Source organism: Didymella exigua (assembly GCF_010094145.1).
Source record: "Didymella exigua CBS 183.55 unplaced genomic scaffold M421scaffold_23, whole genome shotgun sequence".
Classification (NCBI taxonomy): Eukaryota; Fungi; Ascomycota; class Dothideomycetes; order Pleosporales; family Didymellaceae; genus Didymella; species Didymella exigua.
The window spans coordinates 14,149-42,145 of record NW_022984797.1 but is presented as its reverse complement, the minus strand read 5'-3'; the positions used below and the strand labels follow the sequence as shown (position 1 = coordinate 42,145).

Sequence of the window (27,997 nt, the reverse complement as noted above, 5' to 3'; positions counted from 1 at the left end):
AGAGTGAACACCATTATCGTCGAGGCGCAACGGTCTTCTGCGAAAACAGGCCAAATCTACGATTACGCAGAGACCTTGTGTGATTCACCACACGCACGCGGACTGCGATTTTCGGCGCGTCACACCTCGACAAATGCACCTTCTCGCTCTAACTGCACCTGCTCTCTTCTCGTGACTTTGAAGAGCGATCCATCTGCTTCAACGTTTCTTTGCAACAAAACTTGTTATATCCGCTGCAAGCCCAAGCTGTAGGTACTGTCTGCAGTGCTGAGACCACGTGGTGCATAGACGTAAGCTTTCTGCCTGGAGTCGAAATTCCATCACCTACAGCTCAACCGACCACATCAGTGTAAGAAGCTCGGTCAACTATGTCGTCTCCACGAAGAATTGTCGTGCAGCTCCGCCCAGGTACAGACGGGGATGCTACGCATACGCCAAAAGCTGGCGTATATGAACAGCTGGATCCACCGACCCTTTACCTCGAAAAGATCGGGGACCAATGGATGCAAGCCCGTGGCGAAGCTCAGCCTGGAGTCAAATATACGTTGGAGAGTCTACCTGCGGGATATACGTTATGGCAGCGTCCACGATCTAAAGATCCCAAGCATCTCGACAAGTATCTCTACGGGCATCCTGGCAAAAAGGCTTTTGACTCACCGAACCGCTTCTTTCCCCATTTCCAGCACCTCATGGACAATGGAGATAGCATGGGATGCCCCTGCACGCTCTGCAGTGGCAGCTCCGGCGTGCTACCCAGCACGAAAGCGCGCAGCTCCAGCGTCGCTACATCGAACGCCTCTTCGCGGCCTTCTTCGTCGCAGAGCTCAGCTCGGGCCTTCCCAGCCCCAGCACAAGCGCATCTACAGCACCCAACTCAGCCAGAGCCAACCTTCCCAGCATTCCGCCCTGTAGCTCAGCCCCCAACTACATTCATGCCGGCTCCATCCATGCAGTACAAGGGACGTCCAAAGCTAGTCAGTACTGGAATGGATACTACGCGCGTCGATGAAGAGGGAAGTCCCGACGTGTATCGAAACCTGATCAACAAGCTTCGTCGACATGAGAGAGTAGACGAAGCAATCGAAGAGCCATTCAGCATGGACTGGAGGACCGAGCAAGAGCTGCTACCCGAGTTGCGGCGGAAGGTCAATGAAAATCCGCAATGGGTACCGCGCGCCGGGGATATCGTGCTCTACGTTCGAGATCTTCCGGACGACGTCCACATTCTGCGGTATCCTGTTATAGGAGACTACAGGATGTACGATGAGAAGGAGAAGCAGTGGCTTGATCAGCCAGTCTGGGAGGCGGGTCTGGTCAGCCAAACGCCAGCAGAAGAGGTCACGATCAATGATGTGTGCGAAAACGGCCAGAAAGAACGTAATGTCACTTACTCTGGTGTACGTGTAGAGCCCCTACCAGACGTCAACAGTACAGACAAGTCGCTTTCGAAGCGTCACAAGTACATTCCCGTACGACACACACGCCCTTTCATACTCTGGAAGCATTTCCTACACCACCATAAGAAGTTGCATCCTACCATCCTGAACGCGCAGACTATCACAGCAACGATGTCACTCACTGGCAAGTACCGCTTCACAGGCGTGTGGCCCGAAGCCTCCATTTACTGTCGGGCCATGTACCTCGGATACGAGATGCTTGCCGTGGGTGACGCCGTGCGCCTGCTCCCAAACGCTAGTCGCGGTCAGACCACGTCCACTGATATCTTGATCATCAAATCGATTCGTCTGAAATGGTCAAACCTCGATAGCGCATCTGAAAACGATTGGGATGAGGGACGTCCTTACAACTCCGCAGTCTGGATATACGGCGCAGCGTACACGAGCGATCCTTCTCGTCAGAACAAAGAGTGGTTCTCAGACTCTCAATCATCCCAAGCCGCGGATGACTATGGGGACTGGTACCCACTTCATCCGCCTTCGAAGGAACTCGCGATTCCTTACTCCCGCGTCATCGGCCGGCTGTATGAGCGAAATGCAATGGCCCTTTGGCTGAACATCAAGTCCGGCGACTGCGACTTCCTCGACGCCGGACGGGAAGCCTTGGTCGAGTCTCGCGATTTTGCTCGACAACACGACATTCGTATATCGAGTCGTCCAGATGCGAAGTGGCATTGGGCTGACAGCCGTGCTCAAGCACTTGATCTGCACACCGTCAACGGCCTCGATGTCTCCTCGCACGACCAACTGCGCGATCCCACGGAGTGGCGCAAGAAGATCAAAATCATGGAAGGCTTGACCACCACCAAAGTCGTCCCTATCGCGAAGCCCACCAGCGCACCTGGACTCACTAGCCGCAGCATGCGAGGATTCATGGCACCCACGCTATCCGACCTGCCCGTCCGCTCGCAGCTGTCACGCATCAGCAACACAACGAGCGCAAGCAGCAGAGCCACGGGCTCTTCGACCGGTGGGAGCGCTGCAATCAGACGCTCGCGGAAGCGCACGTCGCGGATCGTGGTCCTCAGCAGCGATGAAGAGAACGAGGAAGATGACGCGATCAACGAAGAGATCCGCCAGGGCACTCGCATCATCGACGACGCTCCTGGCGTGCAGCCAAAGAAGGCTCGCGTCCAGGTCGCCATCGGGCTGAAACAACAGCGCTGAGCAAACCCTGTAACGGAATCGATGAAGACGAATAGATTTGTATGATAGCGAGGCGCAAAAGTGACTTCATGTGGGACTGGAGCACGGGGAGTATCTTACGGCGATATCTTATGGAAAGCGCGTTGTACGAAAGGCCGCACGAGGCAGACTTGTCGCGACTATGCTGGTATCATGGCAAGCTGTGCGAGACAGCTGCACCACAAGTACGGCACGCGCTTGCTAGCAAGCTCACGGGGACCGACCAGATAGATATCATGTCTACCAAGTCGCCCCCTCCAACCTCTGCGAGAAGCACAGGTCGTAACGGGACTGTACGGCGAGGAACGGAATGCTGCAGTAAGCGACATGTGACTGCAGTGCGAAGGATGGACAGAACAGACTTCACTCGGATCAAATGAAACATCGTAATTCAGACAGTAAGGGCTCTTATCATCTACCATGTCGCCGTGCACAGTCTAGTCCCACGTCTAGGAATCTAATCTGAGAGCGGGGAAATTCAAAACGCCAGCTCCGCACGCGACGCGGAGCGATGAACGAGTGTCGAGTTGACGCCGACCCAGTGCGGCACCGTCGCTATGCAAACAATCTTGACCGAAACAATGCGTAACTCCATAGCGCGAAAACACCATGCTCCATCCCGTACAATCTTGGCCTAGTTCCGGACCTAGTAGCTCTTATATTTCTGCCGTGCGTCAGTATGTTGCAGTAGTTGTGACGGCGGAACTCACATCTTCAATCTTCCTCCTGCTGCCCTCATCCAGCGCGTTGCCCACGCCCAACAACGCGTTACTCAACGCCTTCGTCGCGCCCACCGCCGGCCGGAGGATGACAGTCGGCGCATGTCTTGCCAGCGCCCTCGCAACGCCCACTCCGCTCCCCTGCTCCATGACCTCGGCCGGAATGGCGATCACCGCATCGCGCGCAGTGAGCAAGTCGCGCTCCAGATGGCGCGCCGCACTCCTGAGACCCGCGCGCACACCGAGCGGCTGATTCGCATAATTCGATACAGCGCGCGGTTCCTCGTCAGGACTCGGCGGGTCGGAGCCCGTCCAGTCGAGATGCTGGGAGCGAGGGGAGCGGTGCGAAGGCCCGGTGCCAGGTTGGTTGGGATTGAGGAGCGCTTCAGCGCCTTCGAGGAGCGTCTGCGTGCCGATGGCGACTTTGGCGCCAAGGCGGGCGACCTCGGAGGTGGTGTTTTTGGCGAATGCGTACACGCCTTTTTGCAGACTGCGCACGATGCGGCCGTCTTTTTGGTACTCGCGCATCGGAACTACGACAAGGTCGCGCATGCCGGAGCCGACATTGACGAGGGGCCGGACGGCGGCGAGGCCGGAGAGGACGCCAGGGAGTTGGTTGCGTTTTACATCGGGCGCCCAGACATCATTGAGGGTTTTGTGGAGCTTGTCGAAGGAGGTGATGCCGTAGACAATGGCGTGGCGAAGGGTGATGTCTGAGCCGTCGAGAATCAGGAAGTTCATAAATTCCGTTGTGTGGCCGGAGCGAATGCCGCCGTAGTCTACGCGTTTTGGTTTGTAGTCGAGCTTGAGCTGGACGGCCTGAACTTCGAGACGTTGGATGAAGGGCTGTTCAGAAGGTGCGGCAGGTTTCTCGACGGAGTCATCCTTGAATTCGAAGAAGCGTGTGATGAAGTCAAGAGCATCTTGATCGACATGCAGACGCAGCGGAAGAATGGCAACCTGAGCATTGTTAGCTTGCAGCCGCATTTGAATGATAAGACGCACTCACCCTGATGACTAGCTCAGAAGCTGCCAAGTCAGTGACAGGTTTGACGGTCAGGAGATTGAGGTTGATCATCGGTCGATCTAATTCTCGTTGAGTGGGAGGGATAATGCAGGTGATAAACTTCTTCCAGGTCGAGGTAGGAACGTGATCAAAGATCTCAAAATCTTGCACGCGCACATCAATCGAGTTCAACGTCTCGCCAGAATCAGGTGGATATACCACCAAATCAACGGCGACACCCATGAGCGAAAAGGCAATCTTTTTGTGCTTACTACGCTCGAGCTTCAAGCGGCGGCGACCAGGCTTTGTCGCGCTGCGTGGGCGGGCAGTCGCCCCGGTCGAACGTGTAGCAGTCGATGTAGCGTAGCTGCCCGTCTCACTGACCAGGTCGTCGATGTCGTGATTGATCTTGCGCGCGAGGGCGCCCTTCTCTTCTTTGATGGGGACGCCGATCCACACCGAGTTGAACAAGAAGTCCTCTTCAATGAAATCGTCGTCTTCATCTTCATCTCTGGGTTTCCGTCGTCGCTCTTCGGCGCGAGCTTCAACGTCGTCCACAGCTTGTGAGATAATAGCCCTGGTTCTCGGCCAATCGTATCCATCGAACAGGTTCCAAATGAAATTGACATCGCGTACAGTGACCTTCAAAGGGGCGTCTGGGGCCTTGAACTCATTCGTGAGGTGATACTGGTTCTGTTTGGAATCCCACTTGCGAGCTTTGCCCTTGCCTTCCGAGTCAGACTCTTGGAAGTAATCGGTGCTGAAGTCGAAGCTCTCTTCGCCCTGATTCACCTCGTACTGCTCCTGGAAGCTTTCGAGGAGACCTCGCTCGCCACGCTCCTTGACAGCGGGAGAAGCCGCCAAAGCACCAAGATCATCCTGATCAAGCATGCTGTCGCCCACGTCCTCATTAGTCGGCATGTCTTGGCTGTAGATGCTTCCGACAAACTCAAGGTTGGTCGGTACTTCATCTTCCACAAGATCGGCGTTGTCCATGAAATCGCCATCTCCGAATTCGTCCTGCGCAGGCATTGCGTCGCCGGTGAAAGACTCCATCATCTCTTGTAGTGGGACCACCGTCCGATAGCGTTCAGCAGTAGACGGAGGCGTCGGGGGCTGCAATCCGTTCAGCACTTCGATGAGAGTCTGCGTTGAGTCGGCACAAGACTCGAGTACGATCAACTCGTTCTTGAACTCGACATTGACGAGTTGGGGTGTATCTCTACCATCGCCTGCAATGTTAACGAGGACCTTGGCGGCCGAAATCGAACTAAGTGACACGAAACCTTGAAGACTCAGCTCTTGCAGGTGATGATTTGCAGCCGTTATGCTGCGAGGTACCGCCTCCTCACGTTTCTCATCTAGGCGTGCGACATCGTCAATAGCGTGTATAGACGCTTTCCGGAGATCCAATTGAACAAAGTAGTCTTTCTTGGCTTGCTTGCCGGTCAGATGAGCGTCTGTAAAGACGAACAAGCCCTTCGACGGCAAATTACGAGGATTCAAGCCGATGGCGCAGGTCCGGAGTAGTAGGTCAATCTGCAACGGCTTTGACAATGTTGCTGAGCGAGAGCTGGCATCAGATGACTGCCGATTGATCCGCTGCGGTGATTTGGACCTCGTGATGGTGGCCATGCTCGATGCGATGCCAACAGCAATATCTTCGACCGTACCGTCCTCGCCGATACCGAGTGCGGCCATGATGGTCGATACCCTATACTCGGTGCAAAGGTTGAATAGTTTCGCCTTGACAACAGGCTCCATCTCATCACCCACCATTCTGATCATAATCATGGGTAGCTGGTCCTGCGGTCGGAGCTTGACAACTTCATGAATCAGTACTTCATCCTCACGTTTCAAAGAAGCTGTTCCAACTTCCATCGCAAATAATGCGGGGAAACCGACATGCGCTACCGAAGCATTCTGCGCAGTGATCGAGACATCCCCAAGCCTGTCGTTGATAAAAAGTCCAACATTCAACTGCCGCACGGAAGCAAGAGTAAGTAGCCCTGGACGATCGTCCTCTGGCAGATACTTTGTGACCTTTGACAGGCGAGCGAGCTCTGCTCCAAGCGTCTCGAAAGCGCGCATCTCCTCCAGATCGGACACCCGTACGCCTACGCCACTGACTTCGACCCTCAGAACAGAGCCCTTGCGTCGTTGTCGAAGAAAAGTGTCGATCAAGATGTCCTCGTTATTCTCGTATGGGTCCTTCGAAGGGGTGATCAAAGATATCAATCTTGAGAGATCTGCTTCTTCAGGTGTGTAGAGAAAGTTCACGGTCGTTCCCTGGACATCGACCAGCAGAGGCGCGCCCTTCTGCGATGCATCCAAGTAAGGTCCTGACAGCTGTACCTCGGACACCTTCAAGCGAACATTACTCTGCCGGACTGCAATACGCACGGTCGTTGTCTGAAGCTGTAAGGCGCAGCTACGACCCTTAAGGAGGAATGCTACCTCACCCAACTGTATCTGGATCTTCGGCATGTTGGAGGTGGTAGCAGGTGTCTCAACGGCTGGGGGCGAGTCGCCGAAATGCACTCCTCGTAGCTTGGGCTTTGCTGGAGTCAAGACCGGACTATTCAAGGCGCTGTGCGAGCTGATTGAATTGCCGAGCTCGAGAACACCACTGAACCCGCCAAAAGAGCTTAGGGCGTCATCCAGTTGCTGAATGTCAAAGTTGACCTTGACTGGTCTGGTGACAATCGAAACTCGCTTGTCCGTCCCTTGTTCGTAATCGAGTTCTAAGTCATGGCTGAGCTGCTCGGCTAGATTGCTGACGGATCGTCTGGACCGAGGACGCGAAGTATGGAACGCAACGATATCGATGCCTAAAGATGCGATGGCAATTCTTTTGATCTGTAACTTCGCGCGCGTCTTTTCGGCGCTGCTCTGACTAGTAAGGCGGATCGCAGCGAGGTGTATTCCTAGAAGAGCGTCGTTCGGCTTGAGCTCAAGCGTGCGAGGTGACGTAAGGCCATCTTGCATTGATTCAGTAAGAACAATGTCGAGCCATGCGATACCAATGTTTTGAACTGTTAGATCGAGGGTGCTCGAAGCGGCGCTAGGCACATGTTCAGCCGATGAAGTTGACTTCTCTGACTGAGGTCCGTCTGCCAGAGCACCGAGTACGCGGTTGAGCATGCTGAACATGATGCGACCGGTGGACAAGTCCACATGACCCACCACTGAGCCAATATCGATGATGATATTTGGTGATGGCGAGGCTTCGGCAGGCCTCTGGGTTGGCTGACTTGGTGAAGGTCTAGACTGAGCGGGTCTCCGTAACGACTCGACCATGGAACCCGTGCGGCGAGACGATGTAGAGTGGGCATAATTTGAGAATGAACCTGGCATTTCGGCGAAGATGGAATCTTCTCCGAGCCTTGAAGGTGCGAAGTCTAAAGTCGACGCATCGGCGGCTGGTTCAGCACTTGAGTCAGCATCCAACGTGTCTCCCTTGTCGAGTCCCAATGGGAACCAGACGGTAATTTCGTCAACAGTCAGGAAGACCTTCGCCTGCTTCTGAGTGGTATTCATATCACTGACCAACGAAGGTGCGATGGCAGTACGCCGCGCTGCTGCAGCAGTACTCAGGCGGCTGCCTGGCCTTGGCGTCTCGTAACCATCTTCGATTTCCGGACGTGGCTGCAGGATACTTCCCGATACCATTTCTTCGGGCACGGATCCTGAAGTATCAGACGATGTTCCACGGCTTGAAGCAGACGAAGAGTCCCAGCCACCTGGGAGATGTCGTTGGGAGGACACAACCGGCGCTGCACTTACGGCGCTCATGTACATGCTCTCAGATGTCTCAGAAGAAGACGATGATGTTGATCTCGCCATATCGTGCGCAGCTTCGACTTCGGACTCAGAAGTAGGTTGGTCGCCAGTAGGCGTGTGGCGCTCCTCCTCAACTGACGGGGTATTTGGTTTACTGTCCTCGATCGAAGCCTCGAGGGAAGCGGGTCCTGGAGACACTGTCGGTGAGGGAATTGGCTCTGGCTCTGGTTGTGCGAAGAAAACCCCGAGACCTGATACCGTTGGAAGTGCAGACGTAGAAGCCTCGCTTGCAGGAGGGGAGATGACAGTCTTTGGCTGCGTGAAAGATAATCCCAAACCTGACACTGTCGGTAGAATAGAGGAAGATGCCGTGCTCGCGTTATTCGAGAAATTGTGGCTCGATGCGTCCGGGCTGCCACCGAAGTGATCCTCAAAACGCGCATCTTCGATGCGCACTCCTTCCAAGTCGCGGTCAAAGGTCGAGTCCAGCATATCGTGCCGCAGCGCATAATCGAGAATGCCTTCGTCACCATACAGAATGCTGCTCCCGCTCAGCCCCGGATCAGGGTGAACATTGCCGGATCGATGTAGCTCTCCTTGCTGCTTGGTGTCCTCCAAATCATCGTCAGATGAAGCATCAGCGAATCTATCGTCATCAACAGTGGCCACGGATGCTGTTAGAGGGAATTCTTCGTGGACGGAAGATAGCAAGGGAGCTTCCTGCTGGTACGACTGTGTCAATGGAGTCGCTTCTTGTAACGATGCCGCTAGTGCCGTGGCGGTTCCGCTCCGCAGCTGCTCGGTCGATTTCTCTATTACGGAATAGGGTTCTACGACATCAACAGGTTGAGCGGGTTCTTTACGAGGCAGTGGTATTTCAGGCTGAGAAGGAAAGTGTACCGCGCTCGGAGGCCGTTCGTGGTATGATTGCTCGGTGGAGACGTCAGAACGCGTGGTCTCTGGTGACAATGGCCGCGAATTCTGCGAGATAAAGTTCTCAGTATCAGACACAATCCTTGCGCATATATTCTCAATCCGTAGTCTTCGCTTTCCTACCGTCGATGCAGCATGGCGAGGTTGTGCAGCTGGACTAATGTTGATGTGCGGTCCTTCTGGGGTTACAGAGTCGATACCTATGCGCGCTATGTGGAAGTCGAGGGAGACTGGTGACGAGTCGCTGGGCTTTGCAGGACTCGCTGGCTCGGCTGATGTATGATCCTCCATTTCAACATGGATGTTGCTGACCACTATACTGAGTCGATCGAGTGCAGTGTTGAGTATGTTACGCAGGTATGCAGGTAGGCCAAGTGGCGCACCTACTCCCGCTGGACCCTCCTCTTCGCCATCGTCGCTTGCAGCTAAAGACTCTTGCATGTAACTCGGTTGTAATTCGAGCTCCTGCGCAAGCTCACGTATCTCCTCGGCGGGTTCTTCTCGGATGAAGGACTGCGCAAGGTCATCCACAGTGGGCACGTGCTCTTCCGAGCCCGGGGCTGCATCATGTATAGGAGAAGACGACGGCGGTCGTTGTGCAGCATGCTTGTTCGCTCCAGCGGATGCGACGTGTTCGGCGCCCTCGACCAGCCTAGCATGCACTTGTATCCCGTCTGCCTCTATCGATATCTGCGGAACGCCAAAGTCGAGGACGAAGGTGACGCGCAGAAGCGAGGCTTTTGCTGACGAAAGGTGGATCTCGGGCGGTAGCTTGAGGTGGAGCAGGGCCACGAGTTTCTGGTCGCGCAGTGTCAGTCTGGCAGGCGGCGAACATGTCTCTCCATACACACCTTGACGTGCAGCCCCACATGCCTGAACTCGAGCGTGGTTCTCTTGCCCACATCGACGCTCACAAAGTCGGCCGGGTCTTTGTCGAGAATGTCGATGTGCCGGAGCCCATACAGCAGCAGCTTCTTGCCGATGGAGCTCGACACGGCGGAAAAGAAGGCCATGGCGACTGGTGGGTAGTCGAGATGCCGGTTCACGGACTACAGGCAGGTCGTACGCCTACCGCCGTGTCGGGTGTGTCTCCATATGTGGTTGAGGATTCGGTGGGTTGCTGCGTGTAGCCGTGGGTCGGGGGTACCGTGATGCAGCTGGACCCTGCCCAGACGTCGGCGTTTGGTCGCAGGGCGTTATGCGGGGACCGGGGCGTCGATCTTGGAGACGCGGCGCTGGTTGAGTGAAACGGACGGCCGTGAAGTCGTCGAGTGCAAAGGCGTTTGTAGGGTGAAGTGAGAGGCGCGTGGCGTGCTGCGAGCGGTTGACGTGTGCTGTCACGGGAGGATAGTAATGCGAATGGCCTAGGATCATGCGGCTGTCTAGGCAGATGATGCGGGTGCGCGAGTAGCAAGGGTTCGTCCCCACCACTTATCGATAGGCCGCGCTGGGCCATGACTCGCGCATCGGATAGGTGATGGGGCAGCAAGCGTCTTCGCTGTGCGCAGTGGTCTGGAGAGGTGCAGTGAAAGAGGGAGCGACTCTTATGCCCATCATCTGCATAAAGGCTTACAATGCAGGTAGCACAGAACAGAGCTGAGCTCCTGCCCGCATATGGAGCCCCACCACTGCTTTGGTCCTAGCACTACGTCAGACGGAAGCTATCTCGAACTCGGCAGGTCATCTCGGACGCCGCCGACCGCTGACTGCTGCCTCGACTTTCCCTGGGTGCTCTTGTACACGAGAAAACATAACCTTTGCGCAAGAGCAATATGGCGCCAAACGAGGCGAAGATTGATGACTGGGAGAAGGAGGAGGGGGTCCCGAGTCTCAGCGAGCCTTTCATCCAGAAATATCTATCAGGAAGAGATGCGCTTGTGCAGCAAGAGAAGAAACAGCGAAGTGGTTGGTTGCCGAGATGCAAGTATTTCCATGGTCTAACATCTCTCAGACTACCTCTTCCGCCTAAATCTCTCGCCCATGGCCCAAGAGGCAGCTTCAATTGTGTCCCAGATTAGATTCGAAGAGCAGCAGACCTTGTGGACGCGGGACTATGAGGACAGCCTCCTCACTCAACATGTCGACGTCTTCCCTGGCATGATGTTCTCTCTCGCCAAGGAGCGTATGGAGAAGAGCAAGCTGTGGCAGATTGTCAAGAAGATGCCCAAGGGGACCCTGCTCCACTGTCACATCGAGGCCATGGTCGATCTCGACTGGGCTCTTGAGGAAGCATTCAAGGAAGATGGTATCGCGGTCGTCGCGGACGGACCCATCACAGACACGCACACCCTGCGCAAGACCGGCTTCTCCTTTGTGTTTGCGAAGAACGCAAAAGAAGGTGCATCTTTGTGGTCGTCAGACTACACGGCCCAAACGCCAGTCCCGATCAACGTGGCTGCCGACGGCTTCCCAGATGGTGCTAGGAAGGGCTTCATCGAATGGATACGATCAAGAGTCGTAATCACTGCATCAGAACACCTTTCGCATCACGAAGGACCGAACGAGGTGTGGCGAAAGTTCATGTCGTGCTTCCCTATCCTCGGTTCGCTCATCTACTACGAGCCCATCTTCCGCAAATTCCTTCGCAAAATGTTCAAGACCCTTCTTGACGACGGCGTATACTGGGTCGACATGCGCTCGGCATTCTTCACGCCTTACCGAAGCAAAGGTCAGGAAGGCTGGGATTCCGACTACTTCAATATGCTGGATCACCTGTCTGACGAGCTTGAGAAGTTCAAGAAGAGCGAGGAAGGCAAAGACTTCTGGGGGGCGCGCATGATCTGGACCACGATTCGCCAGTTTGACAAGAAGGGTGTTATCGAGAGTATGCTCATGTTCATCAACAACGAGTACAAGGTGTTTACTGACGATATGCAGGCATGAAAGCATGCATCGAGATGAAGCTCGAATTCCCCGAAATCATTGCCGGCTACGACCTCGTCGGGCAGGAAGACCTTGGCCGGCCACTCGCAGATCTCACACCGGAGCTCTTCTGGTTCCGCAAGAGATGCGCAGAAGAGGGCGTCGACATACCCTTCTACTTCCACGCGGGCGAGACGCTCGGTGATGGCGATAGCACAGACGAGAATCTGTTCGACGCGGTCATCCTCGGCACAAGACGCATCGGTCACGGCTTCAGCCTGTACAAGCACCCTCTCCTGATCGACATGGTCAAAGAGAAGAGGATCTTGGTGGAGAGCTGCCCGGTATCAAACGAGGTCCTGCGTCTGTGCGGCTCGATCATGTCCCACCCACTGCCTGCGCTGCTGGCTCGCGGCGTTCCCTGCTCGTTGTGCAACGACGATCCTACGATTCTCGGACAGGGAGAATCTGGCATGTCGCACGATTTCTGGCAAGCACTTCAGGGATGGGAGAACCTCGGTCTTGCGGGCCTAGGGAGCCTTGCGGAGAACAGTGTGCGATGGGCTAGCTTCGACGACGTAAGCGCGAAGGAGTGGACACAAGAGATCAAGGATGGCATGATGGGCAAGGGCGAGCGCGCTAAAAGGCTGAAGGAGTGGACTCAGAGATGGGAGAGATTCTGCGGTTGGATTGTAGAAGAGCATGGTGTTGACGTTGATGTTGAACCGGAGGAGTGAGCAGAGGATGTGACGTGGGTGTATATGAGTATACCTCTAACGAGTATACCTCTAATGAGCATTCCTCCAATGAGTATGCCTCCAATGAGCATGCCTCCAATGAGCATACCTCCAATGAGCATACCATACCTCCAATGAGCAAACCTCCAATGAGCATGCCTCCAATGAGCATACCTCCAATGAGCATTCCTCCAATGAGCGTTCCTCCAATGAGCATTCCTCCAACGAGTATGCCTCCAATGAGCATTCCTCCAATGAGCATTCCTCCAATGAGTATTCCTCCAATGAGTATTCCTCCAACGAGCATGCCTCCAACGAGCATGCATCGTGGTGCAGAGTTCAAATGTAACACGACACCGAGATACCGGCCCACACTCATTCGAAATTCCACCCAACGTCACACAAGGCAGACTCCTACGCTTGACCCCTCTTTCAACCACGCCTCGCACACAAGCAGTGTTGAGATGCAGAGGCGGATCCCTGCGCCGGCGAGAAGATTTGGTGCGGCGTTGGTGGGCCGTATGCCATTGAGCCGGCAGCTCTAAGCGCCAGCGGACATGAGGAGGCGTGGAGGAATCTGCACGCGCTAGAAACGGGGTTGAGCCGCGCACTGCAAGGTAGCGCGGGAAAAACGTAGAGGATCTGGGCATTTGCCGACTTTAGAAAACCTGACGTCTTGTGCGAGTGTGGTCGTGAGCTGCTGAGCTTGGATCACTAGTTCGCGTGGAGTGGCAAAGCTGAATACACGACGTGATTGGATGGCAGAGAACTGTGTGCAAGCGAATCAGTACGTCTAAAAGTGCTACTGGATGGCTGCTCACAAGACTTCTTGTCGTGTTTTCGAGGCCGAGGCCCTGTGCGACATGGCGTCAATTGACACATCTGAGCGCGGCTAAGGCGAGCGCGGAAGCGGCATGGGTGACACCAAGACTGTACGTATTGCTGGTTTGGAACAATGGGGTTGCAATTGTTGTGGGGCCCCGTGGTAGACCTTGACCGTGACTTGGGCCGTGCCAGAGCTGTTGGAGGGCGGCAACTGCCGCCAGGCGTCCAGGCGTCCAGAGCTACGGTAGCTGGTGCTGACAGCCTGGCAGGGTGGAAGCGAGTTGTCGATGGAGGTGTTGACGCGCTGGTTGCGCTGACGTTTCTTGGCCTCGCACTTTTGACCTTGTCCCAGCGAACAGCAGGTGCAGTGCTTCACCGGGATCCACTCTGTTTGCCTGTCTGCTGGCCACGTCAACACCTGGCACCGGTCAGACTCCCAAGCTCTGCCACAGAGATGCATCTGTCTACCGCGCGAGCACATGGCTGTTGGTGCCGCTCATTGGCCTCTCTCAGTGCGGAAGGCGGTGCATTAGCGCGCTGTGCGCAGGCATGTCGCGGACTGGCTCAGCCCTTGGGCCCCCCCAGCAGGCGGACGTGCACAGTTCGCTGCCAGCTGCAGGCAGCCTGGTGGGCGTGAGTGGAGGGGCTTGAGAACGAGGGCGAGGCGAGCAGGTGCCGCAGAGGCAGACTGCTGGCCTGCTCTCGAGCGAGAGACTGAGTCCACCGCTGCGAACCGCTTCGTCGGCAGGTGCACGCCGAGTCCAGCAACGCCCGCCCGTCTCGCCGCCCGTGCCAGCGCCGTGCTGCTGGATGTGATGGAGAGCAGATCGCGCAGCCGTCGAGAGCGTTTTGGGACAAGGGATCGAGCGGTAAGCGCCCGGCTGCACCGCTGCGGCCCAATCAGCGCGGCGGACGGCGGGCAGGGCGCGGCTTTCCTTGCCCTCTGTGGGGCGCGACAGCTGTTACGCGCAGGCAGCCCATGTCGTCGCCCTGGGACAAGAGTGTCGGCGACCTGTCTTGCTCTGTCTCGCTGTGTCTTGCTCTGTCTCGCTGTGTCTTGCTCTGTCGCGCTGTGTCTTGCTCTGTCTCGCCGTGTCTCGCTCTGTCTCGCTGCGTCTCTCTCTGGCAGACGCGCCGCATACATACCACACGCCCGCCGCCCGCCGCCCGCCGCAGCTGGTCTGCCACAGCACCGCCAGGCCCGTCTCACCTGCCCAGCGAGCGACCCAGCGCCTCCACCGTCCACCCACCCGTCGCCGCGACCGACGCTCTTCGCGCCGCGCATCCCCTCGCCATTCGCCGACCCCCACACCGCCGACGACACAGCCTCGCACTCGCACGGCAGGCAGCCCGGCAGCCCGGCAGCACGCTGGGAGCCCCCTCGAGCTCTCGCACAGCTCCCGCGCGGCGCAGGTCTGGCGCGAAGGAGACAGCCTTGAGGCATGGCGATGCTGATGCCGTCTCCAACGGGTCCGGGCCTCAGCTCTGCCTTTAGCCCCTACACAGACTCGCCGAGCTCCCCGCCCAACTTCAACCACGTCCTGTCAAATAGGTGCGCGTCCCCCCCCCCAGCAACCCCGCTGCACCGCACGTACTGATTGATGGATTCGCACAGGTCCTCGACGCAGTCGGACCACCTTGTCCCGCCCCCGAGCCCCTACCCTGCGACTGTCGACCCTTCGCCCGTCGACAGCAATGGCACGAGTGCCACGGACCACACCGAGGTATGCGTGACTCGAGACCGCTGTGCAGACGGACAGCAGCGCTGACACTGTCCAGATCGAGGACGACGCACAAGACGGCCTGAACGATATCAGATCGCCCAGGACCGAGGACATTGCCAGTCCGGCGAGTCAGACCAGCCAGTCCAAGGTACGGCGACCATTGTGGCCTGCATACCAGCCCAGCTCTGACCCGTGACTCAGCCGTTCAAGCTCGACACGTCGCTCCCTGCGCGCACGCGGTCAGACTCGGACGAGGCGCCGCCCTCTGTCATACATGTGCCCGCAGACTTCAAGCAATTTGTATGGGACGCATTCGCAATCGTTGCACTGTCTAGGCGCTGACTCTTCATGCAGAGCCGCAGCAGCGTGTCAGCGGCTTCGTCGAGCGCCAACACCTCGGAGAATACAGCCGTAGTGTCGCCTGCCACTCCCGAGGCGAACATGGTCTTTGAAGCTGACGACAAGGTGCGTCTTGCTCGCCTTGCTCTGGCACAAGCGATGATGGCTAACCCGCTTCAGCACAACTACACGGCTCCAATCGACACATCTGTACCGCGCGGCGCCTTTGACCGCAGCACGCCGCTGGCGCAGACGCGTCACGACTACGAGGATGACCTGAAGCGGCGCAGTGCTCGAATGAGCGCCAACCTGGCTGGTGCGTGCTGCTCAAGCAGGGTCGATTGCATTGCTGACTTGCACAGACATAGCAGAGCACGACGACAGCTACCCCACCGATTCCTCGGCGAGCTCTGTCATCGAACAGGACGACGACGAATCCTCCCAGTCACAAGGAAACGGCCCAGCACCGCCTGACGCCCAAACCATGGGCCAGGCGCTGCATGGCATCAACGAGTCGGAGAGAGAGGTTGCAGCGCTGAACAGTGCACTGGATGAATGCTGGATCCTGTGCAACTCACTAGCGAAACTCAGCCAGAATCATCGCCGACGAATGTTCAATTATGCTGGCGGCAGTGCCGACGAACAAGAGCACGCTTGGCGAACATGTTGGCGCTTGTGCCAGAAACTCTATGAGAGCCGGGACGAGAACCCCTCGGCTCAGGTCATGCCCACATTGGAGCTCTGCCGGGACTTCTGCCAGGCTTTGTTCGACGTACGGCAGCGGGGCGACGATGCCTCTGACTCGGTGTTGAGAGTGAGCTTCGAGCTGAACAACCACCTCTACAACGCTCACGACCGTGCTTTGCCCGAAGCTTTTCGAGAACGCACGCTGGACTTTTACCTGACGCTATGCCATCGCCTGATGAAGCAACGGACGTCGTTGCCAGAGGAAACGGATTCGTTGCTCCATGCCTGCTGGTCCTTGGCTGAAACGCTTTTCAGTCTCCGCCAAAACAGTCGTGACGGCAAGCCTGCGGACGAGGAGCTGCTGGGCTCCGGCATACAAGCTTGCTGGGAGTTGTGCGACCTGTTCCGCGAAGGCTGGACTCAGGTGCGGCCTGATCGTGGCACCCCTCGTCCGACCCAGTATGAGTTCAATCTTGGATCCAGCTCCGGTTCTGTGACCCGTTCGCAACGATCCTACTCGGAGAGGTCGGGCCGGACGTCATCCAGCATTGACGACTCGTACCATTCCGCCATCTCGTCTCGGCGACAAACACCAGCAGTACCGGACACGCCCACGACCATATTCGACGACCGTGAAGAATTCTCGCCTGCCGAAGAGAACAATGTGCCGAATATTTTAATTCTAGGACCAGAGGCTGGCATGACACGGACACACGATCGCTGGTCGTCTGCATCGTCCAATCTGTCAACGTACTCTGATGCTTCCATACACAGCTCGTCGACGGCGACTGCAGGCCGAACGGATCCCAATCTCGTTAGGCTGAAAGCCTTGATTGTAAAAGCCGCCATCAACACGGGCTACAGCCGTCAGATACCGCTGCCTGACTTTATCCGCGCTCTTCCCTCGAACAGCTTCGGCACGCTCCCCTGGCAAGCACAGCTCTTTGAAAGCTACAGAAAACTAGTCCTTGCAGACCCCACGCTTCGAACTGCCCACAACGAGCCGCCTCGCAGACAGACCGCCGTGGAAATCGGCCGCTCGGTGCAGTGGATGGCGCGTAGTGAGCAGTTCAAGTGGCTGCGTGATCTCTACCGATTTGTCTTCGGCAACAACCCCGAGGACAGCAGCCAACGCAACCTCATCATCAATGCATAGTAATCCATTGTATTCGCGCATGCGTTTTGTCTGGCTAGGCTTTCTGCTTTCGTTCCGCTCTATACCCCAACGCTCTTTCCGATTCATCACGACGCTACGTGGAAACGGTCATCTACAAAGCACAATTCAAACAGCCGCTTGTCTTTACTTCGATGTACATATTCTTACCTAATCGCCTTCCTTGTATGAATCTTATCATTCGCAGCTTGCCTGCCCACTACTGACTCCAGCGAAGGCCTATCTGTAGGACAGCAGACCTCGGCCGCCTCGAGACCTCTCCAGCAGCTTGCCGATTCGGTATTTCAGTGCGCATGTAATTGCACCGATATGGTGAGCGTTTGTGTTGCTTTAGGCAACCCCACACCCTGTCTTTTGCGCCAGGTGGGGTGAAGAACTCACCGGTCCTCGTATCCATGTCTTTGCGAAGCAAGGGTAGGCGAGGCTGAGCGGGAGGCTCCGCTTACGCCGTATGTACAACAACCCTGGGGCTTCACCCTGAACTTCTACCGGATTCTCAGCGAGCAACATTCTTGTTTGTCGTCGTCCGCAATGCCTCTTGTGAAACCTGAACTTCCGCCCAGGCCATCCTCAACCGCAGCCGAGCAGAAAGGGCGGTCTCCAGTCTTCGCGCCCTGCCCTCGTTCAGCGTTTGCAACAGGGGATTCAGATTGGTACAACATCGCCACACCAAGGTCCTTTCAGGGCGTCGACATCTGTCCAAGCTGTTACGATGCGACGTTTCGCGACACACCGTACGCGGGATGTCTTACTAAAGCTCCGCCCATGCACAAAGACACGGTAAAAAGATGCGACCTCTCTGACCGCTGGAACCGCGCAGCAACGTTCTGGCTCTTCTTGCAAGGTGCGCCGGACCTCAATCTGCTAGGCACTGTAGCTGCACTGCCGCCAGACGAAGATGGGCACTGTCCGAACGTCAACATGCAATATCCAGAACCGCAACAAGAAGACAGGCCAACTGCGACGCGGACCTGGTACTGTCTTCTTGACCCAACAACCGGCTCTCTCATCGAAGACCTCACAGTCTGCTCAGCTTGCGTCGCACGCGCGAATGCGATATTCCCTTCCATGCGCGGCATCTTCAGATCAGTTGCGGATGGCCACAAAGTCCAAGCGACATGCGACCTACTCACAGTCAACAAGGACGGAAACCGAGGCGGGAAATATTTCGACAAGATGGTGGAAGTAGCGCAGCAATCACTCCAAACCGGGACCCTCGACACGCGTCCTTTGACCGACTACATCAAGAAATGGGCGCCTGTTCCTGTCTGTATGCAAGCCGACCCTGCCTTACCCGGCACCAAGAGCTGGACGTTCCCGACCTCGATCCCCCACTACGCCATCTGCGAAGAGTGTTACACGTATCATATCGTCCCGCTGCTGGAATCCTCCCACCCACCGACCATCCTCAAAGAACTGAGACCAGCCGTCTGGCCGAGTGGTTTCGTGTGCGATCTCTATTCGCCCCGGCTCATACAGTGGTTCAAAGACGCATGTGCGAGCGGAGACCTCGCGACGTACAAACAAAGGTACCTACGCAAAACCCCCCATGAATCATACCAGTCGATGCAGGCGAGCTCACGCGCACTAGGATCATGGCAAGAGAGGCCCAAGCCCAGGAGTACAAACTCAAGCTCGACCAATTACGCATCCAGCACCGGCAACACGAGCAACAGGCACGCTTGTTCAGTATGCAGCAGCACATGGCGCGGAGCCAGGAGACGGTTCGCGCGATGCAGTGGAATTCAAGTGCATACTATGCGCCGCCGGTACGTGAATTGAGTGCGTTTCTTTGACTTTGCTTTTTCGTGTTGCCTTCTTCCCCGTTGCGGTTGTGGCGAGAATGCGGACTGACGCTTCCAGCTCGATTTCAGTCGCTCCACCGAGGCGATGAACCAGAGTCATCAGGCTATGCTGCAGGCGGAGATGGTGGAAGAGAACATGAATATGCTTCGGAAAGAGTGGGTTGAGTTGTACGAGTGAGGCACTGATTCCTCGCCTGCGATCGAGAGCGCTACTGTAGAAGATTAGGTCGGAGTCTCAACGCGTCGCGTCTCACGAGGCCGCCGTCGATCACCGTGTCGAGATGTGAGTGCAGTGCGAGCATATCTTGGTACTTGGGTTATGGACTATCGATTCTGGCTCCGCGTCAGAAGATAGTACACCCATTCGCGGTACGTGGGCTTGTTGCAGATTTTTTTTTTTTTTTTTTTGGAAATAAACGAGCCGGCGACTACGACACCGCATTGAAGACTATGGACATGTGCAACAAGCTCTCAACCTGAATGTATGCCGTGGCACTAATGGACCCAGAAGCTTTATACCCATTGAACGAAGGTCTGATAGGTAGAACTCATTCACACTGCTGCCACATCTTGACTGATCTAACAGTCATGCCGCGGTCGGTACCATTGCCCCATGTTGGCAGCCACTGGTCTCTCGCGTTCCAGAACTCCTTTGCAGCAAGTGGGGTGTGATCAGCCCATGGTTTATTGAACTTCCCATCGCTGTGGTTCTGTCAGCAGTCACTCTCAAGACTCCTAGAGCACTTACTAAAAGTACCCATGCTGGGCTCCCACCGCGACTTTGAGATTCAGATGGAATTTCTGATCAAAGGGCGCGATCCCACTCTCGGCATTTCGCCAGGGGTCGTCGGCCATTGTGCCATTTAAGGAAGACATGCCCTTGAACTTACCCCGGTCCCAGAACGTTTTCTTGTTCTTAAAGCTGATGGAGAAGATGATTTTGTGGTCGACGTACATGTGCATGTAGTCTTTGTACCACTCAAAGCCGTAGGTGAAGAATTTGTCAGAGAAGTCGGTGCTTTTCTTGTTGAAGAAGAATGTATCGTATGTTTGCAAGTGTCCATCATGTTGCGGATCAGGGCCAAAGTGGAGGGTCGACGTAACAAGATCGCGACCGCGAGGGTAGTGACGATCATTGCCGCGCAATTCTGCGATGTCAATCTCGCCCGACCTGGGCCAAGCGCCGTAGACGGAGTCTTCTGGCATCATCCCTTGCAGATATCAGTAAGCACTCAATTGCTAATGAGCGGCACATACATATGGCCGGCCACAACCAGTCGCCCTTGGGCATCTTGGCGACCACTTCGACCCGGCCGTATTTGATGCTCTTCTTGCCTTTTGTAGTAATACGTGCGGATCGAACAGGCGGGATGATGCGACCGAGTGTAGCATTGGATCTGATCGAGCACATCTTCACATCCGAGGACGTACAGCTGCCCCAGCCGCCGTATTCAGATGTGAGGTTCACCGAAAAGCCGTTGAGCAGCTGTGATTCTTTAATGTCGGTCGATTCTGTGGTCAGTGTAGGTACAATGTGTAAGCCCTCGTTATCAACGAAGATGTTTTGTTTGTCGACAGTCGCCCAGCTGAACTCTCCGTGTTCGAAACCACCGGTCTGGAATCATATTAGCGCTTGCCTGTAACTCTATCGATGCGTCTGTACCTGAGTCTCGTAACTCCAATAGTCGCGATGGAGCCCTATATCGAATTGGTCGTCCATGATAAGACAGTACTGTGAGGCATCAGTAAGTCCTCGGATTTAGTGCAAAACTTTGCTCACCTTTCCTGCAGGAAGCGAGGACCGGTAGCCGTCCACAATTAGCCAACAAGAGAGGGCTAGGCTGATTAGAAAGCCTGTGATCATGATAGCATTGTTGATGTATCTGGGCCAATGCCAGCGTTTATCGTCGAGCCAAGGTTTTTCAACTCTGTCATATTTTAGCTTCCGTCTCGACTGCAAGTACATGTAACGCCTACTTTGCTCTTAAGGTGTAGCTCTTGTACCTGCGTCGAGGCTGTCCGGATGTATGAGACGGTGCGAGCGCCTTGCGCGCGTCTTTTGGTTCGTACAACTCGGCGTCAACATTGTCGGGGTTGGATTTCACTTGGCTTTGGGCAGTAGTTTCCTTTTCTATTGTAGTAGCGGCTGTATTGGCGGGAGACTGTCGGCGGTGGTTGATCTCGCGCTTTTCCACTACGGTGCTGGCTCCTTTGGACCAGGGAAAGCTGAATCTCGGGTCTGACAATGCCATGTTGCTGGTGATGAAGACTGTTGGCTTGTTTATGAGAAATGTAAACTTGATGGCGAAAGATAGTATGGTCGCGACAGGAGACGACGATGATCAGCAGAAAAACATGTAACGTTGCGCTGAAGACATGCGGAGCACTTGGTTCACGGCTATTTTACGCTGTACTTTTCAGTTGAGACAGTAAGGTGACTGCTTTGAAAGCCACGCGAGCGGCTGAGAGCACCTGCACATCTTGTTGGTTGTAGGTAGCCGCGTCCATGACTGACCAAAACAGCGCGCCAAGGGCCTCTGTCAAACTCAGCTATGGAAGAGACTCTCCGATGCGTGTTATCGATCGCTGACTTGTTCGAGATCGATGAGGGCCAACTAAAAGCGCGTGTGGTGCGAGCCGGGTGGCTCTGGAGGTGCTCCAACTTGACATGCGCGCGCCACCCTTTTGCAGAAAAATATCACCTTCACACCCAGACGCTTTCCAACGGTAATTTGTGCGCATTGACGTTCTTCATTGCGCCTGAGCACTCGTTTTTGCGGAAGGTTCTCCAGTCGAAATGACACAAACGCCTCAATCCTGCCCAAGTGTATGCGTGCGTGCAAAGCGAAGTGCAACGAAGAGCAGCACACAACCCTAGGCTGCTGCCATATCTGGAAACAACACACGTACGTCCTCCTATCTGAGAACACGTGGCGCCATAAAGCCACGGAAGTCTCGATCCAGGCCACAAAACAGGAATGAATATGGCAGGGCTATCCACAATCGTGTCTCCCCTCCAAACACCGCTCATCATTGTCCCATGCTGCCAAATCGTCGCTTACTTTCTTCTTAGCATTTCTCATCATCGCTATTCGTAACAGCTTTCGCTTTCTCATCTTCGTTGCCAATCGATCGTTCAGCTCCAAACTTGAGCACCTCCTCGACCGGTTCGAAGCCTCGACTCACGATGTCACATGAGTCAATTCAACAGGACTCTTCGCACGCTCCTTCAAATTGCGATCCGGACTCCGGCCGTAGTTCAATCGGTACGCTGGGGACATACACTACCGATAATAGCGACGCTGGAACGTTAGCGCTCGCCTGGGGCAGTGAAGCGGGCTCATGTTATAAGTCTAGCCCTCGTGGACGCAGCGACAATATCAGGGATTTCCCCGAGCGTGGTGTCAGATATGAGGCCTCGAATAGCATGGATAACCCTCGATATCGCACAGTGAGTACCCATTCTTCTTTCCAACAACACGTGTAGAGAAAGGTAGGACATTCAACTGACACTTGACAGCTTGCGAAAGATCTCCACGCAAAGATGCGTTCTATGTCTTGGACAGACCACGATGTTCCACAACCCCTGCGCAGATCTGGTGCCTTCATAAAGAAAGGCGACAACGAATATGTGGTCGAGCCTCGGATAATGGACCGGGGTATTCTCGCTGCGGTGCGACATATTAATGCTATGGTGGCTCTGACTATTGTCACGGACCATACCGAAGTAGTTTTTGATACACTACAGCCGGACAAGCCTCTAAAATTCGAGGATGGCTCGCAGATCCAAATATTCGAATCCCTAGATGCACTGGCTCAGTCGGCATCCGTCAAGAAGCTTCAGTATGCCGCGTTTGTTCGTCGAGAACGGATGTTATTGGTCTGGTACCACGACCTTGGTACAATCTTGGAGCGAGCCAGGTCTATCCACCGCAGGATTCACGATCTGGTGACTTCCTTAGGATACGACTCGTCTGAAGACTACACGAGCACTGTACGGTCCTACACATCTTCATCACACACAATCAAGAAGGTGGTCGACTCGTCAGACGACAAGAGCCATGCTGAACTCCGTGAAGAAGTGGACGCAGAGAAGGACACAGTCGACTTCACAGAGAGTGAATCACGCTCGCGCCCAGCGATCTACACAAGTGCCGTTTTCACGACCATAGGTGTATTCCTCATGAGTACACTCATCTTCGGTTTCGGCAATCGCGCTCTCGTCTCACAGATCAACTGGGACCACTTCTATCCCCGCATACTCCTTGTCCTCTCGGAACCTGTCTTCTTCTGTCTCGGTCTCTTCTTTGTCATTGTCTTCTTCAATAACATCTTTCAGGTCTTTGGACCGACTGCTTATTTAAAGATGAACAGTCGCTTTTACTCAGCAACAAAGCCAGACCTGGCCCATGCCCGAGCTCTCGAGTTCAAGCCACCTCCGATTACCATCCAGATGCCCATCTACACCGAATCGCTCGAGTGTGTTGTCAAAAATTCTGTGGCCTCGTTACAGAAAGCAATCTCCTACTATGAACTACGAGGCGGTTCAGCCCGTATCTTTATAAACGACGATGGCATGGCTCTGCGCTCTGACGCCGAGAATGCGGAGTTCGAGACATTCTACGCCGAGAACAACATTGGTTGGGTAGCCCGTCCAAAGCACAACGTCAGTGGATTTGTGCGTCCGGGCAAGTTCAAGAAGGCGTCCAACATGAACTATGCTCTCAACTTCTCCTTACGCGTGGAGGACGCCTTGCGCAAGATTGCTGACGACTTGTGCGACGATAATCGGAGCATCACTGCGAACGAAGAAGCCGAGCTATACCAGCTAGCAATGACGAAGATTCTCGAGAGCGATCCCCGAACCAGAGCTAGTGGTGATGTCCGGATGGGGTCGATCATCCTGCTTGTTGACTCCGACACAGAAGTTCCAGAAGACTGCCTGATGTATGGTGCTGCAGAGATGTTCCTCTCTCCTGAAGTTGCTATCATACAGCACAGCACAGGCGTGATGCAGGTATCCTGGGACTGGTTCGAGCATGCCATCGCTTATTTCACGAACCTAGTCTACTCTTCCATTCGTTTCGCTGTCGGCAGTGGCGAAGCAGCTCCTTTCGTCGGTCACAACGCCTTTATCCGCTGGAGCGCAGTACAAGACGTGGCCGTGGATGTTCCAGCAGATGACGGGTACATTCGCTTCTGGTCCGAGAACAACGTCTCCGAAGACTTTGATATGGCAATCCGCCTACAGATCGATGGGTATATCCTCCGTCTTGCCAACTATCATAGCGGCGAGTTCAAAGAAGGCATCTCACTGTCTATCTTCGACGAGCTCGATCGTTGGGAGAAGTACGCTTATGGCTGTAGCGAGTTGGTCTTCCACCCTTTGCTGGACTGGTTGAAGAAAGGACCTATCACTCCGCTCTTCCGCAAATTCCTCTGGTCAAAGATGCAACTCTCGTCAAAGATGACCATCATTGGATACGTGTCGTCTTACTATGCTCTTGCATCTGCTGTTCCCCTCGGCCTTCTAAACTATTTCCTGATCGGATGGAGGAATGGAGACACTGACCAGTTCTATGTCGAGTCCTGGAATGGTTTGTGGGATTCGTGAGACCTCGCTTCGGGCCTTGCTGACATTGACCAGTCTTCGTTACTCTGATAGTGGTCTTCAACTTCATGTCCAACATCTGTCTTGCTGTGTTACGCTACCGACTTGGCGAGATGCACATCGTCCGCGCACTCCTGCAGAACTTCATGTGGATGCCGTTCTTCGCAATCTTCTTTGGGGGCGTGCCCTTCCATCTGCTCCTCGCTATCTGCGCACATATGTTCGGTATCAATATGAGCTGGGGCGCTACCGCTAAAGAAAAAGGCACCACCAATTTCTGGACAGAATGGCCCAAAATCATGGGTCGTTTCAAGTGGATGTTTGCCTTTATGGTACCAATGTTTGCAACGATGATCTACCTGGGCTGCTATTCAGAGGAGAAGGTGAGCATCAGGGGTATAACAAGTATCGTCCCTATGGCTGTCACGGTGGGCTCGCACATCGTCTTTCCATTCGCTTTGAACCCGTCCCTGCTGGTATTCGATTTCTAGGGCTGTTAAAAAGGATTGGCCTGGGGGGTTTCAGGTTGGTATTCGTCACTGAACGAGTTCAGTACACTGGATTGGGGCTCATCGTAGCTCTAATGAGACGTTTCTCAATCGCAAGAACTTCATGGCTTGATGGATGTTGATGTGATATGCTGACGGTACCCCATGCTGCAATATCCCTGGAAGTATCCTACCTTCCGCGTACAGGACAACGAACATACCCAAAGGCCTCCAGGGTGGTGTGCATGTGCGTCTTAGCCTTGGTCCGAGAACAGTAATTGACGGAATGAAATGCAACAAAGCTTTACAGTATTTCGAAAATCATCCGTATGTAGGCAGAGATTGGTACTGCGAAGTCAGGTGGAGGAGGAGCGCGAAAATGCCAGTGTTTGGGTGTCGTATTGGAGTGAACAGTGCGCATATGCAGGAAGAATTGAAGAATTGAACTGAGGTTGTATTGTGTGCAACTACGAACAGTAGGTAACGTACCTCACAAGCAAGCTGATCACCCAAGCGAGCTGATCACTTTTGCCAAGACCACACCAACACTGCACCTACTTTGCAACATTACAGCACACAGCAACAATATATCACACTATAAAGTATATTAAACTAATTTACAGTACTCTGCGCATCTTCACTACATATTTGCGCGTTATGCCCTGTCTTGCTACATGTGCTACAGCGCCTAAAAGACTAAGTGCTCCTATTAATACGCAACCTCTTCTTTGCCTTCTTCCTATTACTACAGGCCTTAAACTCCTTTAGAGTAGTTAGCTGCACTCTCTTAGCAAACGTTAGTGTCCCTTCTTGCTATAATTACTTTCTTTTATACAATTTACAACATGTAGTGGCTTTGTTAGCTGCCTGTAGGTTAGCAACTTAGTTGCGCACTAAAACTGTAACAACGCTCTACGAACAGTGACCCAATAACACTAGGATACGGTTCCAGCGACTTATGACCATGGCCCTTGTTGCATAGCATAAGCTTGCACTACACTGCCACTAAACCTTTATATATAAGGAGCAAGGAACTGTAGCATTGTAAAGTAGTTTTTCTATAACATGTTTCACAAGCGAGCGCCGCACCCAAGCGAGCGCCGCACCCAAGCGAGCGCCGCACTCTCGCTGCCAGAACGCCGGCGCAACAACAGCGCGTAATGTCTCAACCACAACAAGCTCCTACACTCTATACTAAAGCTAATATACAGCTTACTATATCTAATATCTTAAGAAACTAAATTTAAAGTATCTAACACACTAAGAAAGTCTATAAAATACCTAAATAAATAATCTAATACTAATATAATAGAATATGCTCTTAATATAACTGTAAGCTAAATATAAAGCGCCTTACAAAGCTAGAAGAGGAGGCAGTTATACTATGTATACTTAAGGAATCTGCGTGTGGCCTACCCTCCTTAAAGGTAGACGTACAAGATATAGCAGATAAACTGCTAAGAGAGCGCAGCGCAAAGCCTGTTAGCAAGAACTAGGTTGACAACTTAGTAAAGCGTACACTAGAGCTCTAGAAGCAGTGGACCCGCCCATACAATTGCCAGCAGGCTGCCTGCGAGGACCCAGCAGTTATCTAGCCCTAGTTCACGCTTGTTTAGTCTATAAAGGCGAAGTATAGTATTTTAGACAAGGATATGTATAACTTTAATAAGTCTAGCTTCCTAATAGGCAAGATCTTGTTATAGCTAGTAGTAATAGGCTTAGAGAAGCCTAGGAAGTAGAAGAAGATCTAACCTAGTAATTGTAAGTAGGTTACCCTAGTATAAGACATTAGGTATAACGTGTTTCACAAGCGAGCGCCGCACCCAACTAAGCGCCGCACTTTCAACAACAGAACGCCTGCGCAGCGCTATATCACAACACAACACAAATAAATAATTATTTGCAGGCCTAGATAGTATTATTTAGAAGCTTTACTATTATCTACATCCCCTATTTCTACCTTACAAGTACAGGAATTATATCTAATCTTACTATAACGCCTATAGTGTTATCTAACACGCACCCTCTTTACAGGCGTCTTGCCCTTACTATAACCCCTACCCTCCTTTTTAGTAATTAAGTTAGCTACTTTACTAACTATAAGGGTCTCCTCTACATGTATATATTATTGCTTACAGGTCTTGCACTTTGTAGACGCTTCTATAGCGTCTTAAAGGTGGCCTATTTCCTCCTGCATTAACACTATATTATAAGCTATCTACTAAGTGCCCTTTGCTAACTATTTAACCTACTTATCTAACAAATTTGCTAGAGACCCTTAATAGATTTAAATCTACTTTTAAATTAGAGTTAACTAATCCTCTACTTTGTAAGCAGTGTGTGGTGTCTTTAGCTCCTAGGCAACGTTGCTAGGTTTTAGTGGTGTTGGCGTGTGCAGGCGCACATTAAGCTTTAATAACACCACCTCTAGGTTGTGTAGGACTAGCCTAGCACCTCTAAAGCCTGCGCAAATGTTCTCTCTAGTGAACGCCTTACTAAATGCTAATTTAAAGGCTAGTAGGAAGGTTTCCTTATTAATATAGTAGATGCAACTGTGTGCTAAGGCTAAAACCTTATTGCTATACAGGCGCTTTAGTGGCGAGAAGCAGGCAACGTTAAGTGGCTGCAACAGGTGCAACGAGTGCGCGGGCATACAGAGAGT

The 27,997-nt window shown here is 53.9% G+C and overlaps 9 protein-coding genes across 9 annotated transcripts; 5 read left to right on the top strand and 4 right to left on the bottom strand.

Annotated features, from left to right (window-relative positions):
- The first annotated feature begins 17 nt into the window (after nucleotides 1-17).
- On the top strand, nucleotides 18-3,039 carry M421DRAFT_422850 (uncharacterized protein). Its single transcript, XM_033593295.1, has one exon. It carries the CDS (start codon nucleotides 369-371, stop codon nucleotides 2,622-2,624), a length of 2,256 nt encoding a protein of 751 aa, XP_033446426.1. The 5' UTR covers nucleotides 18-368; the 3' UTR covers nucleotides 2,625-3,039.
- Nucleotides 3,040-3,352: 313 nt separating this feature from the next.
- On the bottom strand, nucleotides 3,353-10,096 carry M421DRAFT_47750 (uncharacterized protein; the record flags this gene model as incomplete). Its single annotated transcript, XM_033594725.1, has 4 exons — nucleotides 3,353-4,321; nucleotides 4,371-8,180; nucleotides 8,286-9,881; nucleotides 9,935-10,096. Coding segments are annotated over 4 exons (6,537 nt in total), but the record flags the coding sequence as incomplete, so codon positions are not given.
- A 517-nt stretch (nucleotides 10,097-10,613) lies between these two features.
- Nucleotides 10,614-13,042, top strand: M421DRAFT_422848 (adenosine deaminase family protein). Its single transcript, XM_033593294.1, has 3 exons — nucleotides 10,614-10,988; nucleotides 11,035-11,907; nucleotides 11,961-13,042. Exons 1-3 carry the CDS (start codon nucleotides 10,856-10,858, stop codon nucleotides 12,680-12,682), a joined length of 1,728 nt encoding a protein of 575 aa, XP_033446424.1. The 5' UTR covers nucleotides 10,614-10,855; the 3' UTR covers nucleotides 12,683-13,042.
- Nucleotides 12,577-13,510, bottom strand: M421DRAFT_218290 (uncharacterized protein). The gene is made up of 3 exons (XM_033588290.1): nucleotides 13,504-13,510; nucleotides 12,857-13,451; nucleotides 12,577-12,791 (listed from the first exon to the last, which is right to left on the bottom strand). Exons 2-3 carry the CDS (start codon nucleotides 13,330-13,332, stop codon nucleotides 12,734-12,736), a joined length of 534 nt encoding a protein of 177 aa, XP_033446423.1. The 5' UTR covers nucleotides 13,333-13,451; nucleotides 13,504-13,510; the 3' UTR covers nucleotides 12,577-12,733.
- A 526-nt stretch (nucleotides 13,511-14,036) lies between these two features.
- M421DRAFT_94039 (uncharacterized protein) lies at nucleotides 14,037-14,951 on the bottom strand (the record flags this gene model as incomplete). The annotated part of the gene is made up of 1 exon (XM_033598165.1): nucleotides 14,037-14,951. One exon carries the CDS (start codon nucleotides 14,949-14,951, stop codon nucleotides 14,037-14,039), a length of 915 nt encoding a protein of 304 aa, XP_033446422.1.
- Nucleotides 14,952-14,955: 4 nt separating this feature from the next.
- M421DRAFT_67897 (uncharacterized protein) lies at nucleotides 14,956-17,413 on the top strand (the record flags this gene model as incomplete). Its single annotated transcript, XM_033596454.1, has 6 exons — nucleotides 14,956-15,065; nucleotides 15,123-15,231; nucleotides 15,287-15,379; nucleotides 15,433-15,531; nucleotides 15,586-15,886; nucleotides 15,933-17,413. The coding sequence occupies 6 exons, from the start codon at nucleotides 14,956-14,958 to the stop codon at nucleotides 17,411-17,413; spliced, it is 2,193 nt and encodes a 730-aa protein (XP_033446421.1).
- A 275-nt stretch (nucleotides 17,414-17,688) lies between these two features.
- Nucleotides 17,689-19,853, top strand: M421DRAFT_218193 (uncharacterized protein). Its single transcript, XM_033588289.1, has 5 exons — nucleotides 17,689-18,960; nucleotides 19,023-19,200; nucleotides 19,295-19,605; nucleotides 19,745-19,768; nucleotides 19,823-19,853. The coding sequence occupies exons 1-3, from the start codon at nucleotides 17,963-17,965 to the stop codon at nucleotides 19,412-19,414; spliced, it is 1,296 nt and encodes a 431-aa protein (XP_033446420.1). The 5' UTR covers nucleotides 17,689-17,962; the 3' UTR covers nucleotides 19,415-19,605; nucleotides 19,745-19,768; nucleotides 19,823-19,853.
- On the bottom strand, nucleotides 19,785-21,166 carry M421DRAFT_396929 (glycoside hydrolase family 16 protein; the record flags this gene model as incomplete). The annotated part of the gene is made up of 5 exons (XM_033590122.1): nucleotides 21,017-21,166; nucleotides 20,900-20,968; nucleotides 20,494-20,851; nucleotides 19,985-20,447; nucleotides 19,785-19,938 (listed from the first exon to the last, which is right to left on the bottom strand). The coding sequence occupies exons 1-5, from the start codon at nucleotides 21,098-21,100 to the stop codon at nucleotides 19,785-19,787; spliced, it is 1,128 nt and encodes a 375-aa protein (XP_033446419.1). The 5' UTR covers nucleotides 21,101-21,166.
- Nucleotides 21,167-22,663: 1,497 nt separating this feature from the next.
- M421DRAFT_102537 (uncharacterized protein) lies at nucleotides 22,664-25,338 on the top strand (the record flags this gene model as incomplete). The annotated part of the gene is made up of 3 exons (XM_033586790.1): nucleotides 22,664-22,687; nucleotides 22,757-24,833; nucleotides 24,884-25,338. The coding sequence occupies 3 exons, from the start codon at nucleotides 22,664-22,666 to the stop codon at nucleotides 25,336-25,338; spliced, it is 2,556 nt and encodes an 851-aa protein (XP_033446418.1).
- Between the last annotated feature and the right edge of the window lie 2,659 nt (nucleotides 25,339-27,997).